The following is a 20,611-nucleotide window of genomic DNA, read 5'->3' on the forward strand; positions in this document are numbered from 1 at the left end:
AGAGCGGCCCGTGGTTGTGTTGTGGTCGCCGGGGGTTCTGGGTAACGTAGTTCACCTCGCCGCCTCAGCTGACTAAACCAATGGGAAATAAGTATTTTAGAAGTATTAATATTTACTGTTGGACTTTTGTTTTAGTTTATACACATGTAAAATTATTAAATATGACTCCATGTACATTTAGGGTTATTTAAATGTCTGTATTTACTTTAAGTTTATTTAAAATGTCATGATCATACAATGCTATAAAAAAAAGTATAATTAACAAGGGCTCCTTTGTCACTTTTTGACCCGTATTCATTTCCTGTTATTTCATGCATGAGTTTGTCTTTGATATATCTTTGAAATAAATGTATCATTTAATATCCTAAGTATTCATTAAATATCTTGTTTAGTGCTCATTATATTACAATGTTAACCACAAAATAAAATCAGCACTCAGGACAAAATTTAGTATTTTCTTTCCAATAAATTCATTTATTATGTTGTGGGACAACATTTACAAACCTTACTGTGCAAGTACAGCTGCTGCTGCGTGTTGACAGCACGCCCCCTGAAAACGTGGAAAACGTCTCCTTTCTCTTTATTATTCAAGACAAAAAAATAATCATCTTCCTCTTGTGCTGCAGTTGAGGGCATCAAATAGCATATTTCAGTGATTTCATCAGAACAATAGGCAGTTAATGAATTTCGAGCTTGCACAAGAGGTTTCTCGCCTGAAGTTCAGCTCTACAAAAAAAACTCAAGCAGACAGAACTACTTAATCCAAACATGTATTAAGGTTATGAAATCAGGCACGTCCATTCATGTCATAGCTCCTCATAGAAAACAAATCAACAATTATTCACAAAGTATTCGTCGATTTACTCCGTGAATATAGCCCTCTCTACGAAGGGGGGAGGGGGAATAAGAGTCATATTTACAAACAACAAAATGACAAATTCAAGGGATATTTTTCCATTAAACATTCAATTAACGTACAAAGTGATTCTCAGTCACAGCATTATAACAAGAGTAGAACAAAAAAGCACTTGTGGCATCATAAATTAACAATCATCAATTTCCAACTACATTTCATCTGATGTTGACGTAAGGTTTGTTTAATCCAGGCTATTTACATGCACAAATGGAAAACCACACTCTCCTGTGGTTTTATTGCTATAACTTGTAATATATTGTCATCCCCCAAAAAACTAAAACTCTCCCATAGCTGTGTATTTGAAAGGAAGTTAGAGAACTAAAACAAACTACTAAAACATGGGAGATTCAAGTGCGAAAATATTTCAGTGTTGAGTGGAAATAAAACGTATAGCATTACAGTCTGCGACAGAAATGAGATATTTGGGTGGATAGTTGTTCGAGGTGTGAGTGATGGCGAAAACCCAGCATCAGCGATAGTGAATGATGGACAGGTGAAGAAATACAATCAGTGAAAATATACATTCATTCGCAGTGACTCGAGGAAAACCTGCCCACTGTGAGCTAAATGAGGACTATGTGAGGATTATGTCGTTATCATTCCTTATAAATAAAACAACTGAACAGTCAAACGAAAAACCCTGAAAGGAACGACAGAACAATGCAAGTTAAATCTGACGCAATACTCGATATTAGGGCCTTTTTTTCTCCAAAAGTTTTTGAAATATTTATGAAATGGACTCTTAACAGAAATGGTAAATCAAAGTTATAAAAAAGGGTCTTCATGAATCCACAGTGGCTTGCGAATAAAGTCTGCATGGCTAACATCCCAAAACAATTTGTTCGGAGTCATCCCAGTGTTTTTCGTTAAAACAATATATAGATTCACACATAAAGTTCATTGAGTTTTATCTAATATATATATTTACTAGAATACCTATTATTTTTGTAACAGCATAAATGGGATTTTAAGTAACATATTTTTTACGCTGACAGCAATTTCGTTTTCTTCCTCGCCTGGAATCATCTGGAAACTGGAGGTTAATCTCCACTTTAGCACTTTTCTACGACGGGTCAAAGCAAAAACATGTCAAGTGGTCCTGTTATAATCCGCACCCTCTCCGTCCTTCTCCCACGCCGGTCCAGTCTCCATCAACAGGGAGCTAAGGGTTGAAAAATTCAGGCCGAGCCTTTTCCAGCCGCACTGTCATTTCTTAACAAACCACTTTCTTCACTTTCGTTTTCATCGGTGACAATCCACTACTGGATGGCCTCCACATAGTTAGCAGGGTATAGGCCCAATTTCCCGTCCTTGAGCTGGCCTTTGCACCAACCCTGATCGTCTTCATCGCCAATTTTGGTTAATTCATCCCCTGGAAAAGGAGAAAGAATCAGATAAATACTTTGTTTTGTAGTCTGGTTCCTTTCAGAATCTCTCACTCCATCTCGGCTCCATACCTGCTTGGAAGCTGAGCTCGTCCTGCTCCTGCCCTTCGTAGTCGTAGAGGGCTCTGACAGCCACAGCCACACCCGGAGGAGCTGACTCGTCCTCGAACGGGTTCCCTTCACCATTGGCAGAGAATGGGTTACTTCCTGTGTCCTCATCTGACCAGTCTGGAGTCTTCTCCATGCTGCCAACACTGGAGAACAAAGACAGGACAGACACTTAGAAACTCTTGTAAATCTCAGGGTCTCGTAGACGGACAGGACAACCCAGCTTGGCAGGCGTAAGCAGGAGCAAAAGGTCAATGTTAGAGCAAGAAAAAGCAAGACAAATAAACACAACACCAAGTAAAGTCATGTCAAAACACACAAATAGCCCGAAAGCTCTTCTGAGTCCACAGACAGCTTTGGGATTTATCCTGAAAAACAAACTCCAAACGAGTGGGAAACATGCTTTTGTACGACAAAAGAGCTACAAGGCAAGATTTGTGTTTGTGTCAGGCAACATGATTCAAAAGTTACCACTTCAAAATCAAAGGCTAAAAGTGAAAGTGCACACAATGAAACAAAACCAACATGACAACACATCAGAAGACACGTGAAAAGTTCAGTAACAAGCAGCGACGCAAATCATGGGAGTGGATGCATGATTGGTGTTTGAAATGAATGGCCAGTAGGGGGAGCCACTAAAACACCAAAAAGAGATTTGGGCTTTGACAGACATGATAGTTGTAAAACAGTAAATACACACCAGCACACACACAAATGATTTACAGTCAGACCTGGACAGAGTTGCAACATCTACTATTCAACTTGTTAAATTTGAATACAAAAAGGCAGCGTGACATTTTACCAAACAGGTGGAAGTCGTGTATTTGTACCTTAATCGTACCAATTAAAATTTCTATACATGTGTATGCATATTTTTTAATGTTATATTGTGTTTTAATCCACTTTTAACTGTGAGAAAACATATAAACAATTAGTGTTAAGTGTTTACGAGTGTGTAGATATTCAGATCTGACTGTAAGGCGGAAACATGCCCCCCTCCCAGCACATCACATGTAACGTTCTGAAAAACATGGCACTGTTAGAAGTGAAGGACAGACACACACTCTGACTGTGTGTCCCGTGTCATTCCAGTGACCATGGGGATCAACACAACAACCTGCCACCTGCAGGACAAGAGGGGGAACACCAGAGAGAAGGGAACAAAGTGAAGGCAGGAGATGAGGAGTGAACGGCAAACCACGGAGAAGAGACAGAGAAAAGGGGAGGCGAGAAGTTTGTGGGTTGGCAGAGTGTTTGCCCACTTGTTCACCAACGTTTTTATTTTCTCTTTCTCCACACTGATGTGGTTGACTGTGGTCTCCTGCTCCACAGCCATTTCCTCTTCCTCCTCCTTCTCCTCCTCCTGCTCCTCCTCGAAGGGGTTCGAGCCCACTGGTGCTGATTTAGTGGGCACAGTCAGGCTGACGACATGGAACACAGTGAGAGATGGGTTGTTGAAAAGAACTCACACGTAAAAGTACAGACCTGTGACAAACATGACCGGGGGGGAAAGCGTGACAAAGACGGTGCCAAAGCAGCATCTTCTTCTGCAGCTGCTCAGCTTGATATTCTGACCTTAAATAAAACCACTTCCCCAAACACTGTCTTTTGCACACATCAAATACTGACTTTGGTCTGGAACTCAAGTTCTTATCACAGTAGTATTTCTGTAACAGAGTATATAATTAAAACCCTGTTTAGGAGTTCAATGAAAGAAGGAATCAGCCAATTAATGAAGTAAACATAAGCTTAACTTGTTCGCTACTACAGCTGCAGCTTTCTGAGATGACAAGAATCAATGGTTGCCTCTTCAAAATAAGAACACTTCTTTTGTCTTCATCTGTCAGAAATCAACCACACAGTGTATCATAATATCACACAGATGCAACCGACATCCCTTGACCACCATCAGCCATTTCCTTCTCCTTACAGTTAATTTCCTCCCAGACTCTGGAATTCCATCTTCGGAATCGACACATTATCCTTGTAATCTCCCTAATACTGCACTGTAAAATTGAATGTGTGAAGTGAAAGAAAACCGCGTGGCCACAGTCAGTTTGGAGAAGTGATACTTTGAACAGAAAATTACGTAGACAGATGAGCCAATAATTATTGTACTTCTATTTTACAATAAACAACAAGGTATTACCATCAGAGAATAGAACAACTTCTTAAAACTAAACACAGATAGAAGAGACAACGTGGAAACAATTGGCTTTGTTATGATAACGCCTGCACCTTATAATTAACACAACCTTAGAAAAACATTAATAAGACACTTCCCTGAGTGACACGTCACACACTGTGTCTGCTCTTGAGTTGTGTCTGTGCAAAATCTCTCTGAAAAAGTCACACGAGTGCAGTTTGTTTCCTTCCATTGTGACTTTACACGTCAAGGTACAAAGCTTTGGTGCAGTCGACCTCATCAGAGGAAACACAGGGTTTCTTTTCTCTATTTACAGAAATATTGGGCCGTTAACAGCAGGAGACATCAGTTGGCCCTGGAGAGGGTGAAGCAGAGAAACGTGAACGCCTTTGTTTGAACAGTCATGCCATGCATGACTCCTCAGGCTCAACTTGGAGGAGTTGTAACAGTAAACACAGCTCGAGTAAGAGGCTGGCACAAAGTAACTTTAGATGGTTTCAGTCAACAAACAAACTTGATCTTCCAAATTACACTGGAGTATGTAAAGAGCTGTATTTCTGTCTTATTCATGTCCATTTTTGTGTATTTATTTAGAAATTCTCCTTATCACCAATTGGCGTCTCTTAGATGTGTGAATGGAGCTCTGCTGTCCTCAGCTGGGGACGAAAGCTGAGCTCAGACAAACTATACGAGTTTTAAATACCTAACCAACTTGAAAATTGGGTTTCATTATGAACATATGGATACTCTTTACCTATATTATCCCCTAAAATGGTATACATGCCCACACTAAAAGATTTAGATTTCAGACAGGCAGCATCCTTATGTGGAGGAAACGACAGGGGGAACAATGAGCTGTTTAAACGCTGGTTGAGGGAGCAGCAGAGCGTTTGACGTTTTAAAGTTCAGAGGTCAAATGCTTTCCGTGCCTTACATTCCCCGTGTCGACTCCTCCACATACTCCTCGCTTGGGATTTCTGCACACACACCACTTGTACTGATGTGTGGATAAGGGCTGATAGCAGGTGTTTGTTCATTAATTCATCAAGGAAACCTCATTGCGGCACCACAGAGGAATGTGAGGAATTAAGACACAGGCCAGGGAGCTCACAGCAAACCGCACTTAATCCCGAAAAATATCACACACACAGGAGCTCACATCTTTCCAAATACATACTCTGTGCACTTACAGGCTGTATGTTGTGTTTTTACTGCGATGATTGTTGCATGAAAGGTTATTTTTACGTTCATCTACCATTTGTTGCCATCTCCATGCACCACTGTTGCCACAACACCAAACACACACATTTCTCTGCCAGAGCAAAATAACTTCTTTATCTTATCTCTTCTCAGAGACATTGCATCATGTTTTTAAAAGATGCCAATCGAACATCAAACGGCTCTGAAGCTTGTAGAGACATTTAATCTCTTTATATGTAATTATATCATTAGAATATTAAATCAATGATGAAAAGTCCTGCATTCAAATCAATATTGAAGGATAACAAGGATTTTGTTGCAGTGAATCTGAAATAAAGTTAGTTATAAGTGGTTTCTCTTCGCTTTATTGGAATTTGATGGACTAAAAAACGGTTTTCTATCTAAATGTTGCTTTATTCTTTATGTGAACCAGATATGTCTAAAGATAATTGCAGGTGTTTCTGACTTTAACAACACTAATCCTGCCTTCTGAATTTTCCAGGACCAGTATAAATATACACATCTTCCTGTGTATGAGTAACTTTTCCACATTACTTTTGGCTTCATTTCAGCTGTGGACCAGCAGACTCCCCGTCTCTCGGGATGACTTATTTCCCAGCAAACTGTAACTACATGTTTACTGTTGCTATGGAAACGTCGGTGCAACTTGACGTCAGTGCCGGAGCTTCCCTTCCCTTATGCAATGTTTTACGAGGATTCCTTGAGAAGGGGGGATTATCTGAGATGTGGAGAGGTTTGGATTGGAAAGTCAGAGCGGGGGTGTGTGTGTGTGTGTGTTGTGCTCAGTTTCCTGTGTGTTTGTTAAGTGATTAGGTATCTACCTGCTGCTGGTCTTGACAGACGGAACAGGCTGGTCTGATCCAGTTTGATTGATGCCAGTCAGCGTGACGCCTTCCGATGGCTTTTTCTTTTCTCGCCTGCTGAGTGTTCGGTTCAGGTCTATGGACCAGTCCTGATAGACACACACATATTTTACTGTGAGACATTCCACCTGTGACTGTGCCGACTTTGAAAGCAGTGGGAGAACAACTCAGGCACTGCAATATAAACACACACACACACTTTATCACACACTCCAACAATCAGTGAAACATTTCCCAGACTGTGGCACCAAATCTGGACTTTGAAACTGTACATGCACATGTGTGTTTATACAATACTGTGCAAACCTCCTGATAAAATGAGAGATACAAACATGTACAGAATCCATCACCTGTTGAAAGAAGCACAGCACCAAGGGAACCCCCCCCACACACCAGAGTCCAACCAGGGAGAGTGAGCAAAAAAAATTGTGAACTAACCAGTTACCCGTGGTGCTTGAAATCCATTCTAACCATTGAAGTGGCCCTGCACCACTTCACCCTGCAGACCTCCTCATCGCTTATACCACTACTTGTACACTTTGATCTGCTAAGATGATGCTTAGGTAATGGGGCTGAAAATGAATTTCCATAATTCAGACAGCAATTACGATGCCTCTCATATATATATATATATATAAATTAATTATAATATATAACAAAAGTTAGTGTGACCGTTAAGCTTTCCAAAGGGCTCATCTGACCGCTCTGAATTCTCTGGCCTCTCAAATTTAAAGATAAAAGTTGTTCCGGTCTGGTCGACGACCTGAGGCTCTGTGACGCTGCTGAGCTGATGTTCTTCTCCACATGGAGAGAACTCATGATTGAGAAGCGTCACTGAGAGGTCAGAGTTCAAATGTTTAAAAGCTGCAAGAATAGTGGTATAGATTCTAGGAGTTTTTACGTCCAGGAAAATATGGACGTAAAAACTTCCCTTATTTAAAAGGAGAAGAGGCTGGAGAGTGGATGCAGGTTTTGCCAAACATTTTTTCTTAAACATACAGAACTATGGCAGAGACGGTGGTGTCTGTGTGCCTTTTATATCTCATATAATTCTCTGGAGCTTGAATAACAAGATATAAAACACAACCACCTCAAACACACACAAATGGAAGCCGTAAATGGTGAGTGTGTTAGTGCTCTATAAAAAATAAAAAAAGATCTCGCCCCCTCCCATGGCTGCTGTGACAGAACAGCCCTCCCATGCAGAACTCACTACAATGGACCTTCTCTTAAAGGAGCGAGGATGGGACCAGTCCAAATTCTGTCAGACACGGGAAAGGGAAGCAGGTGTAAAAAAAGGGTTAATGCAAACAACGACGTCTAATCCTGAAAGTGTAGAGGTAAAAACTACAAGCTGCAAAAAATGTTAGTTTGTGGATGCAGCAACAAAAAACCCAACGGATTTATTGGCCTATATGAGCCTTTCACAGAAGTAATATCCTAAATCAGCAATTACTTCAGGCATTACTTCAGCTTGTCAAAACAACTTAAAACAGTGAATTGACAAAAGCCAGTAGCTTGTACAAGCAACTAACATTTTATCCTGAATGTTGTTTTTGACAGCCTATTAGTTTCTTGTGCACATCTACAGCGTTGAGGCTCTTGTTGAGTATATTTTGACAGAAAGGGGATTTAATCCTCTTTGTGAAAAAAGTCTTCCACAAACCAAGCAGTAATAATTATGGAAGTTGTAAGCGGGGGCCTCACTGGAACAGTTATACCTGCAAGAAAACTCAGCAGCTTCGTAAATTATGGCACAGAAAGCACATGCAGCACATTTTGGGCCTTTCCTTCCTTTTTTCATTTTTCACCTCCTGTTGAGAAGATGACATAACATCGCTCTCACTGTCGCCCCCCCGACGGCCAAGGAGAGATTTACTTCCACTTCTGCTGCCAAACAGCACACTTCAGCGACAAATCTGACACCAGGCTATAACTCCAGCTTGGGATAAATGCACATGGAAAATAAAACTATAGCAGTGCTCCGCTTGAAGTTCCCTCCCCTCAAACCCGTTTAGTTTGTCTTGTCATTCTGAATGATGCTTCTCACAGTTGGGCCACTCAGAGCACCAATGGTTCTTAGGAGGACATGGTAGGCATCTCCAGATAAATAAGGACTTCACTCTTAAGTACCCTACTAAATAATAAATAAAGACTATTACTATGTGTATTCGTATTTTGAAGTCAGCAGCAACAACTACAACCCTTGCTTAAGAGAACTTCAGGATCATAACCTGGTGTGTGTCTGTTTAGGACATCAAAATGTTTTATAGCCACACTAGATGATCCACATTCATTCTTCCCCTCTTATGAACTTACCTCAAACTGGGGCCAGTTCATTGGCATGGCAGGGCCATGATTGGACCGGAACCATTTCAGGTCCTCTTCAGCGTCAGTGGCTGAGATTGTGTCTTCCATCGTCTGGTAGATCGTCTGGAATCTGGGGTGACGGCACAGAACAGATAGAACATTATTTTCTGAGCGTTTTATTAAATCTTTGATGGACTTGGTTACTTGGGAAAGCATCATGTGTCTGACCTGTGATCGGTTGAGAGGTCCAGGTGCTGTTTAACCTCCAGCAGCAACTCTCTGAAGAAGCTGATGCGTTTGTCTTCAAACTGCTGCCACTGCTCAAACACCTGCTCCATGTTCTCCATGTACTGAGGGGTCACCTTGTCCAGCTCTTCAAGGGATTTATCATAGCGTTCTTTAGTCTGGACGACAAGAAGGGACGACGAGATTACAATTAAAACACGATTTTGTATTTGAAAGAAAAATGCAAAAGACAAATTTACTTTCCAATCCCACTGTACTGAAGTCTTACCTTCTGCACCTCCTGCTGACACTTCTCCACCTTCTCCTGGAGCTTCTTCTGGGCGTCAGGGCTGTTGCTGCTCTCTAGTTTGCTGTTGGTCTCCCTGCTGGCTGCCAGCTTCTCCTCTTTGCAGGCGGAATGATAAGATTTCTTCATCGTATCCACCTGTGGATTCCAATTAATATCTTTAATATCAACACAAATGATAAGATAAACCAGTATTTTATCTGTCCTAGGTCTAGGAAAGAGCTAATGCTCAGAAAGTTAAGAATAGAGGAAGCAAACTCATCCAGTCTGGTTCTATTTATGAAACATCGTGTAGTACAGTGTTACTCTTGGCCGAGGCCCGAGCAGACATGTCAGATCTGGTATTAACATCAATCCTGAGAGGTCCAATTACAAATGGACAGGGCTTAATTCACCTGATATTTAAATATGTCCTGAATGTGTGACCACTTGTGATCACATCTTACTTTCCCACCTTATACGCAAATACACACATACATAATTTCTGTTCAAGAAGACTTAATTATGTTGTGTGTCTGATTGTACAGATGAGCCTGTTGTGTGTGTGTGTGTGTTGGCGGAGAGAGAAAGATTTAAATCATTAGGTGGTGGTTTATGTTGATATTGTGGCCACAGAAAAGGTATGTATGGTAATTGGAGAGTGTAAATAAAAGTCAGATTCATTGTGAAACTGTACAGAATCAGAGGACGTCAGCTGAGTAGACGTTTCTTCCGAAGTGACCCGGGATGCATTTCGTTCACACAGCGGAAAGAATGATAAATGGACAGAATGTATATTTTCCAGTCTTCCTGACTAGTCACATTCACACAGTGGTTCTATACACAGTGCTTTTTATATCACATACCATTCATACACTGTCAGCAGAGCCGTCAAGGGCAATTAGCTCAAGGACATTTTGGCATGCCGACTGGAGGAGTGGGGGATCGAACCTCCGACCTTCTGTTAGACCTTATCTCAACCTACTGAGCCACAGCCGTCACAGAATGTGGCCCCGTGCGTCTCTGATCTGCTCAGAATGTGGTCCGAGGGATCAGATCACAGGACGCATATGGATGTTTTCAGACCAAGACCTAGCAATGACCACTTTGGATCTGATCACTCAGGCCGGATGTTGTTACCAGCTCTGAACAGGGTCTTAGAAAACAAGCCTGCACAACTCTGCCTTCTCTTTAATCTGCTCAAAACTGTCAGTCATGTCTTCTTCTATTTGTGAGTGTCCTCTAATATAAAGTTCCAACCCTGGCTCTCATTCTGAATGCATGTACTCCCGTAATATTGACATTCTGCCTACGTCACCCATGTCAGCCCCTAATTTTCTAGACCAGTTAATTACTCTCATTTCCTCTCTGCCCTCCACCTCTTGTCCTCGTCTGTACAGTGGATCAATAAGTCACTAATGGCTGCAACAATGCATTGTTCTGTATCTGCAGAGTGAAGAGGCCAGGATGTCACAACCCCTCTGGTGACATCACTCACACAGGAAACAGGAGGGAAAAGAGCCTGAAGGTTACAAAAATGTTCAGCGGCTTTGAACACACACATATCAGCTTGTACATGTGTATATGAGCACGCACAGAAACCTAAAGGAGCGTGAGTGCTGCCGAGTAAACAGGCTGCCAAAGTGAACGCACTAGTAGGAAATAAGTGGAGCTTAGTTTGAACTGAGAGGTGACAGTGGCCTTGGTGTTTCCTTCCTTTCCACTGACAATCAAAGTCAGACAGGATAACTGGCTGCCACCTCGGCACAATGTGACTGATGTTTGGCAGGAGCTTCAGGTTCATGAGCAGCACTTAGAGGCTTCAATTATCCCTGAGCGTGTTTGCTGTTTAGTGAGCAGGTAGTCATGGAGAGAAAAGAGACAATGATGTGTCAGGAATATTAAATCATGGGAAGTGAACAGTAAAATTGACGTTAACAGCTTTAATCAGTGAGGTGAGAAATTACTTGCTTGGAAGTTTATAGTTTGCAACTTAAATGGCATATTTGTTATATATATTTACCGACTTCCTAAGGAATAATGTATTGACATCTAGATATTAATAAATCAGGCATATTCAGGGTGCTGATATATATGAGTGTGTGCAGTTTGGTGCAGCTTTAAGATACAGATACATAAAGACCAGGTCCAATGTCAGTGTGCTTGTCTCTTTAGAGCCAGATGAGACCTGTTCCTCTCATTTCTGACATCATCGTTTTAAAGACATGTGACTGAGGAAATTAATCATGATTCATTGAAATACTTGCAAGAGAGGTGAAATGCTTTGTCGTTTGTTTGTTTGTTCGTTAGTACTCTTAGTCTGCAAACATGTTTGAACAACGTTTGAAATAATCCGCACCTCTTTGAGTTTCTTGGCCCAGGGTTTCTGGGCCTTGCGAAAGCCGTCCTCAGCCTCTTTACTCTCTTTAAAGCCACCAATCATCTGTTTGTGGTAGGAGTCTCGCTGCCAGTTCTTCAGTTTCTCAAAGTCTTCTCCCATCAGCGCTGCTTTCACCTCCATGTGGAGGTCGCTCACCTTCTCTGCCTCCGTGCACAGAGCGGACCAAGCCCGCTCCAATGTACCATACTGAGGACCTGAGGAAGAGATATTCACCTGTCAGTATTTGGACATTGACGTAAATGCATTAATAGTAATTGCATCGAGCCTAAGAACACAATCACATTTTGGGTTTTGATATGTTATAAAAGTAGTGATTCTGGAAATAAGAAATTATACACAAAATTGATTAAAACCATTTTTACTTACGTACCTTTGTCTACATATTGCCGCCAACGTTTGCCCCATTCTGAGAGCTGCTGTGCGTACGACTTCTCAATACGTGCCCGCTCATGCAGACAGTTCATCAGGTCATTACAGAGCCGGTTGCCATCGTCTACCCGTCTCACTGTTCGCTTGTAGTTACCGACCTGAGAACCAGGAACAGAGACAAAGAGGTGAGAAAGGGAAGTAGAACATCCGTGGGAAATGTGGACGTGCAGAGGAAGCTGTGTTGTCTCACCTCCCAGAAGCTATCACTGGAGACATCGATCATGGAGTCGTCGTAGTTGCCCGACATCGCTGCTGCCTTAAGTTACACTCAGATTGTAGGGCCTGGAAAGATAAAAAACATAAAATTATGTGAATACAACCTCATCACTGAGTCAAAGATAAACAACTACATGAAATATCTGCATCTACAAACAATCACTTGTCATACCAGTGATAATATATTAACAAACTTGTCAATCAAACAGTTAGTTGACAGATACAATTTATAAATGTCTTGGAAACTTGCTTTAAAGATGATAAATTACCAGATGAAAATCTACATAAAGTAAACATGATTTTTTATTATCTTTTGCTTTATCTTGTTCGTTCAAGCTCTGCTCAAAAACACCAGGAGTTACGCTGACATTCAAGAAAGTTAAGTATGTTAAACAAAGAAGAGAAACATCTTTTTAGTGAGTGTGTGTGTGTACTATGAAACCTACAGCATCAAACCAACAGTGATGAGGAGTGATACGGAGAGTGGAAGAAGAGGAAGGGAAGAGAAAGTGTGTGAAGGGGTTTGATCACGGAGGCAGCAGGTGGGTGTTTTCATCCATTTTTATAAAATCACCACATTCAACACTGGGCAAAATCAATCCACAGTGGTTGTTGGCAGCAGCAGCACAGTCTCAGCTGAACAAAGTGTGTGTGTGTGTGTGTGTGTGTGTGTGTGTGTGTGTGTGTGTGTGTGTGTGTGTGTGTGTGTGTGTGTGTGTGTGTGTGTGTGTGTGTGTGTGTGTGTGTGTGTGTGTGTGTGTGAGAGAGTGTGTGAGTGTCTGACAGCTAGATAGAAAAGGAGACTGCACACAGTGGGCAGCTTCCGTATCCGTCTCAATGCTTCCACAGACAGTCCTCTGTTACTCTCCTCTCCCCCTCCTCTGTCCTCACATCCATTTCAAACCCAACATCCCCCCAAAACAGTCTCTCTTTATTTATCCCCTCATTCCTCCCCTCCATCCTCTTCCTCTGCCCATTTTCTCATTCATCTCCTCCTCATCTTCAGACTGGAGCCTCTTCTCCACTCTAGTGTCTCTTGCAACTAAATACATTCAGTCCAGCTATACAGACCGACAAAGGACTGTGTGTGTATATATATAATTCACACATACAGTATATTTACAATTTTCGTAATGGTTGCTTGCAGCCAAAACTATTTTTCTTGTTTTAAAAATAAATTACAATTAAATATACTTATGGCCGCGCGTTTTTTGCATTTAAATGTGATTCATGACAAAATTCCCCATCTCTAATTTGGAGCAGTCCACTTGTGATCAGAAGATGCATTGTGTGTGTGTGTGTATGTGTGTATGTGTGTATGTGTGTATGTGTGTATGTGTGTATGTGTGTATGTGTGTGTGTGTGTGTGTGTGTGTGTAGGTCAATGGTTAGTGGCCCGTGCCCCTCGAGGCAACATTTGGAGAGAGGGTAGTATTGTGGTCACCACAGGACGAGGAGGCGAACGAACAATCCTCTCTTTAACTGTATTTGTAGTTTACAATCAGGTCAGTCACACAACCAAACACACACAAAGCCACAACCGCAAAAACTGATGTTTTCTGTCATATTTCCAGAGAAAACTTCATTATCATCTTTACAAGACTGAAGCTTAGAATTAAATATTGATCAAATAAAAGATCACAAGCATAATCAGAGAAGAAAGGGAGTCAGGGGACAGTTTAATGTGATCATAACCCTTTGACAAGTAATTATTTGCCATAGAAAACAGTTATTATATTAATCAAGCTGTATTTGTGTCTATGAATTCAGTATTTATATTTTGTGTATCAGAGTTGAAATCGTTTTGAATCAAAGAAGCTTTTTGCCACCAACACAAACACCCAAAGCACAAGTCCAGAAATGATGACAAAAGATCATGTCTGAGTATGAAGATCACACTTTGTACAGATAGTTTTGGTGGTCTTGCTCCTTCAGACGTTTCCCCACCAGCTGTCCATATTCATCATTCACCAATCACTGCTGCAGCACCAGAGAGGGACACATGGAGTGAGCTGCAAATATCTGCTCTAAACATGGCAACAAGTGTCGCTGCTTCAGAGAAACCTCCATAACACAATCACAACAGTGGGATTTACGTGTGACAACTTTAGTATGAACAAGTTCCTCCTTTGACACACAAGCAGGAAGAGCTGAGAGATCACACAAAACATATGAACAAATACCCAGTTACCGGTGATGCAACACTGGTGACTGCTGGTGATTTTAGATGATATTACACACACAACTTTTGAGAAATTATTCTTTGATGTTGGCACAATGGCAACGTAATGCTGCGATCTGCTTCCTCTTCTTCTTCTATTGTTTAATGCCCTCTCAACTTCTTGCAATTGGTCAGAAAGTCCAAACTATGAAAAAAAATGGGGTTTCCCATCGTAAACGAAACAAGCCATGGTTCAGTTTGTTACGTATTGAGACCTCGTCTTTTGGTCTTTTGACCTGGACACAGCTTCATTCTAATGACTAGATATTTTTAAATACACTGATGAATGGAAAATGACCTTGCAAGCCAAAAACATCTACGATATCTACAACAATCTATTGGGAATTCCTTCAGCACAAAAGCCCTTTTCCCAGGTCCGATATAATCAGGAGCAAACAGGAACAAACGTCTGCACACCCTTGGCTCTCTAGGACATGTGTGGGGGGGCTGTGTTAAACAATTGTACATGGCTTTACCCAGAACTGTAAACAATGCTCTTGACTAAGCTGAGGTCTGAAGTCCACTCAATCTGTCACTCAGCAGGAGAAAGCTGATATAATTCCAGACTCTGCCACATGGGAATAAAGAGAATATGTAAACAATGCTAAATGGATAAACTGCTATTTAACAGTGTCTTATTGTCATGTAAATAAGCAGCGAGAGATAATTACAAGGGACAATCTGTCTTGGCAACAAACGCATGATTCCATCGAGGCTGCAGAAAACCTGCGTGAATATGGGTCCTTACGATTACAGTCTTTGAGATCACGAAATCAAACACAACAATGATATCCACTAACAGCTGATAAGTAAATGTACTGAGCACACTGGAATCTGGCTGCTGAGAACAGGCTCAAGATAGAAGTGAGCACATGCATTCCTCAGTGCTGCCATGCCTCAACTGAGCTTCGGCATTAGGAGCAAGTTCCCATACTCTCATTATCCATCTCACCCATTTATAAAATACATCTTTCTTTAATCAGAAGGTGTCCAGTGATAATTAGTGAATGGTGGTGCAGAGAGCAGCAGCTGCCTGCAGCCAGTTAAAAAGGGGAGGAGATGCACAGAGTGAGACAGCAAAGGGAAAAGGTGACTCGTGTGTTATTAAAAGCACATGAACGCTGAACTTGAGTCACTACGAAGCAACACACACGAGATCCAAGTGTCCTTTCCCAGCTGGTGCAAGGAGGGAGCAATTCGAAGGAGATGACGACGACTGAATTATAGGGAAGAAATCATGGATGGTGTAATAAGAGGGATGAAATTAAGCAGAAACGTCTTGATGCAACCAGAACGCCATACCTGAGCATTTTGAAATGATATTCAGGTTCAGGTCGGGTTTTTCAGACAACAGTGCCAGGCTATCTAGTATCTAGATCTGCCTGTCGGGTTCGGGTTGGGCTCAGCCAATTATCTCTCAGTTAGGATAGTTCTTATCACACTGGTGTTTTTTCAAGGGTTAATCTCTCTGATAAGTTTGGTATTTATTAGTTAATTAATGCAATAAAAACAGGGTCAAAGGAGGTAGGAGACATGTCGATGCAAGCGAGGGACTGAGCTTACTGTTGGACAGACGGCAGGACGAATACATCCTTGAACATGTTCTTTCCCACAAACCAGCAGCGAGCTGTCTATTCACGCCATGTTTATGTTGTTCAAGGTTCTCTGGGGTTCGTCACAAAGAAACAGTGTCAGGATCAGGAACTGAGCAGAGGAGCAGGAAACAACAGGACCCCCGACCAAAGAGACGAGCGCAAACACAGCTGACCAGCCTTAAAGTCTGTGACTGTTTCTATTGATGTGTGAAAATTATAATCAGAGCACGTACAGACCAACCTGAGCCGTCACACACTGCACATACACTTTATAAATGACCATTTCTGAACCAGAGGAGGAATCATGTTTGTTAGATATGTGAGGTTAAGTTGTTTAAACTTCTGTGGAATCAGACCAGTCACAGAACAGAGTCTTATCAGAGTGTGTAGCAAGGACATGGCCACGTTAATGTCACACAATCTAAAAAGATTCATTCTGCCTCTGTTTGACTCAGTACCTGCTGGAGAAAGAAACATGTGCAGTAAGCAAAACTACATACTGAGACCTCCAAGTCCCGTACACCTTATCGTCACTGCAACCAAGAGAACACAGTGTACAACTTTAAAAGAAAACATCACTTCCTTTGTCTGAGTAATCATTACTATATTACATGAGGTAGACCAGACCCATTTTCAAACTCCACCTTCATTTTGATCTTAACCACACACCCGGTTTGGTGACTGTAACTTGCACAGTTATGACGCCATCGTGGTGACAAAATCTGTCAACAGAGAGACGGACAAACGGACGGACTCTCAGACCGAAGCATGGACAAAACAAAAAGACAGACAGGCAGATAAACAAGTTCAAACACCTGTAGTCTGTTCCTGCTACAGTACGTATCTCTAGGATCTCATTTTGCAATAATGACACATACCAATACCAGCCTTGCTGTTCATGAACATTTCAGGAAGACAGAATGATTACATAAGAGCTGAAAGCTTACTAAGGGCTCTACGTTGCCAAATTAAAATTGCTTATCTGACCGCGGGTGCTATTTTTTTTTTGTGCGTTTCCATTTCCTTCTTTTGTTGCATTAAACGCCTGCAATACCTCACAGGCGGAGGGGGGAGCGCGGCTGAGCTGATCTATCCCTTCAATATTGCAATTCCACAGCAGGACATTGCTAAATCCCGACTGAGCTGCCAGAGAAAAAATAATACAGTCATTCCTTTGCTTCCCCAAGCTTGAAGGTCAGAAGTTTCCACGGCCACTGCAGGTCAGGGCCTTGATTTTATTTCCCTGTCAGTCAATCACCTCTGCCCTCGTTCCTCATGTGAGCTCAGCAGCTGCATGCGACTGCTCAACTCACAAGAATATGGCCTTTTAAACATAGAGTGTCTCCATTACAGACTCATATCCAGAGCTTTTTCCACAGTCAAGTGAATCTAAACATAAGACAATGAAACCGTTGCTCCATCAACACCAGTGTCCACTCTAGCTGAGGAATGACTGACTGGTCCGCCTGCTCAAAAACCCTTTGCTCTGTGGTCAGGGGGAAACAATGGCATTTGTTCCACACTTTCAGGTATTTTCCACTGGAACCGCCTGCTGCGTGGAGAAGAACATAATGGAGGGAAATACAGTATTACATGGCAGGGAAGAGGGAGATCCTTGCGTCACCGGCAGGCAAATCCTCATGTGGTGCATTTTAAAGCTGCAGACGCTTCAGGAAAGGGCGATGAAAGCAAGTTCATCAGCTTTTGACCTTTAGAAGTTGTGTAGTGTCCACATCAGAGATTGTCCCACGAAAACAATAATCACAGAGGACCAGTATGTTCAAATTTCTGCAGACTATTTAAAAAGACCTGGGAATAAAGGATGCAGCCATTTTTTCCTTATCGACTGTGCTTATTTTCTTGATTGATAATTCCAGTATTAATTCCCTGAATCCAAGCACCTGTATCGACAGAAAAACATTACCACGGCTTCATCCCTGCACAGACGATGGCTCCAAAAAATAACGTCATCGGCACAAGATGGCAGCGTTCATATGCTGGATATTTTGGCTTCATCTCTGAATAGTGGCAGGAAGTGGAAAGGCGTCGACCATCTTTATACAGGGCCCAATGGTCTCAGCTGTCAAAGCACATTTAGCAATTGAGGAGAGTCCGATTTGTGATGAATTTAGTGGCGAATCGAAATCAGTCTTTCTAGTTTCTAATCCCTTTGGATTTTCTGTTTCATAGAGGAAGTTATAGGTCATTTATACCGACAGGACACAGCTCTGCGAGACTAACACACCAACACAGATCCTTAACTGGAGAGCAGCCTAAACTGGAACATCTATTCTAACTTTTACTCGGTAGAACACCCGCTTTTAAAAAAGGGGAACCAGCGGGTTGTTTTTTTCACATGGGCTTTCACTACTGCTTCACCCTGACAACCCAACTCCTCATACAAACACACACCACACACACATACCCCCCCCCCCCTTTTCTTAATGTCACTCCTCTATGACTGATAACTTCCAGTGATTCATTCATTACAATACGATGAGTTGTGACCCCCCAGGTTTCTCTGTTTCCTGTGATTAATGTGACCTCGTGTTGATAAGCATCATCGATAGGACTCTGAGTCTAATAAGCCAGGTACTAACACACCTTTCTGTGGATTGGAACTTGATTTGAATGACCAGGAGAGTGAACTTGGCAGCTCGGTGACCCTGCAGCAGATCATAGCCCTGAGCAGATCAAAGCCCTGAGCAGATCGAAGCCCTAAGCACTGGCAGCGACAGGAAGCATCTATGAAGTGGACTTGTTGTATATGTTGTGATGGCATGTGCAGGACTTCACGTTATCTCTCCTCGGGTGAGCTGCCCCACCCTTTATCACTCCAGGCAACGAAGCACGAGTGTCCCCCGGTTAAAGACAGCTGGGCTAAAAAATAAAAACCTCTCCAGGAGTTCACCCGGGTCAGGACCACTTTAAACCCACCATTAATGACACAGGTTATTGTTAACTAGGAACCTGACGGTGCTAGCTTCCATTTGAGGACTTTTTAATTCCAACCCCCGAAACACCCGCGTTACTCGAACCCAGTTCCAGTGAATCAAAGTGGAACCAGTCAGACCTCACTTCCACCCTTTAACCCGTGTTAACTATCTCCAGGTCCGAGCAGCATCGAGCCCAGAGTGAGTTAGTGAACTTTAAAGTTAGCTCACTAGCTGTACTGGTAGCGAATTAGCCGCTGCCCCGCTGAAGTACATGGAGGAAAAAAAGTTTAAATGGTTCAGTTCTAAAGCGTCATAGTGATCGTACCTGGGTTTGTGTTAATCCTCCGGACGGTTCTGGTTCAGCTGAAGAACTGGTTCTGTGCTCGGTTCCGTGGAAAGTCTCTTTCTGGGTCGTTTTCTCCGCTCGGCAGCGGAACCACCGATCGACTGACTGACACCAGCGTCATCTAGCGTAGCTGACAGCCACACCGCACATCCTGTAGGGATTTTCAGAATAAAATCCGAGAGGGGCAGGCTGCGTTTTGTTTCTACATCAAAGGATACATCAAAAAATTGGGAAGAAACTTCATGAAACACCTTTAGGGCCTTTGTTCTTCTTATTTGTGTTATGATGCTCTGTGATCTTTGGGTGACATTGAACTGTTTCCTTCTATTGTTCCCTATAGTGTACCTTTCATTATATTTGGTGCAACATTAAAGGATAGCTCGTCCAAAAGTGAAAAACTCATCATCTCATCATCTCATTGCTATGCCGATGGAGGTGGTGGGTGAAGTGTTTGAGTCCACAAAACACTTTCAGGGGTAAACAGCGTTGCAGCCAAATCCAAAACAACTAAAGTGAATGGTGACCACTTTTTCAAACGTAAAAAACTAATAAAAAAAAACACAACATGCCTCCATACTGCACGTGTGGAGTCGCCCAAGTGTCTGTAAGCCCCGACTTTCAAATTCAACTCAAAATGGCATAATTTACACTGTGTTTTAAGCCTAAAAATCCTTGGATATCCTCCTCCTACTGCTGCAGTTCTCTGAAGAATTGGTCCCCATTTAGTTCAATGTGTTCTGCGGAGTCCAACACTTCACCCACCCCTCATAGTGGTGAGTAGAAAATTAGTGAATTCAGATAATTTTCTCCTGTCTTTTTATATTTTTTATTCATACTTTCACACACACACAACAGCAAGTTTCTTCTACGTGTAACTCTACTGGGCAATTAACCCTGATATCTGAGAGTTTTTTGGAGTAACAGACATTTTTATATTTAACTTTACATGACTGAGCTATACTTTTATATAACTTATCTAAACTTAACATCAGCTAAAACCAAACAAC

At 42.0% G+C, this 20,611-nt stretch overlaps 1 protein-coding gene across 2 annotated transcripts; it reads right to left on the bottom strand.

Annotated features, from left to right (window-relative positions):
• Window positions 1-446: 446 nt before the first annotated feature.
• Window positions 447-19,725, bottom strand: pacsin2 (protein kinase C and casein kinase substrate in neurons 2). Of its 2 annotated transcripts, XM_061081210.1 has the most exons (11): window positions 19,584-19,725; window positions 12,481-12,572; window positions 12,232-12,388; window positions 11,820-12,055; window positions 9,464-9,619; window positions 9,178-9,353; window positions 8,959-9,079; window positions 6,598-6,728; window positions 3,684-3,830; window positions 2,374-2,555; window positions 447-2,288 (listed from the first exon to the last, which is right to left on the bottom strand). In XM_061081210.1, the coding sequence occupies exons 2-11, from the start codon at window positions 12,535-12,537 to the stop codon at window positions 2,176-2,178; spliced, it is 1,476 nt and encodes a 491-aa protein (XP_060937193.1). In that variant the 5' UTR covers window positions 12,538-12,572; window positions 19,584-19,725; the 3' UTR covers window positions 447-2,175. The 2 variants fall into 2 exon arrangements, with proteins under 2 accessions (XP_060937193.1, XP_060937273.1); XM_061081290.1 differs by lacking the exon at window positions 3,684-3,830.
• Between the last annotated feature and the right edge of the window lie 886 nt (window positions 19,726-20,611).

This window comes from Limanda limanda, chromosome 1 (genome assembly GCF_963576545.1).
Source record: "Limanda limanda chromosome 1, fLimLim1.1, whole genome shotgun sequence".
Classification (NCBI taxonomy): Eukaryota; Metazoa; Chordata; class Actinopteri; order Pleuronectiformes; family Pleuronectidae; genus Limanda; species Limanda limanda.

Excerpts from the sequence above, each read along its gene's own strand:
- pacsin2 (XM_061081210.1), bottom strand. The coding sequence starts at position 12,537 with ATGTCGGGCAACTACGACGACTCCATGATCGATGTCTCCAGTGATAGC. Across the intron at positions 9,620-11,819 it reads GGGCCAAGAAACTCAAAGAG|GTGGATACGATGAAGAAATC; the intron begins GTGCGGATTATT and ends TGGAATCCACAG. Across the intron at positions 9,080-9,177 it reads GACCTCTCAACCGATCACAG|ATTCCAGACGATCTACCAGA; the intron begins GTCAGACACATG and ends CCGTCACCCCAG.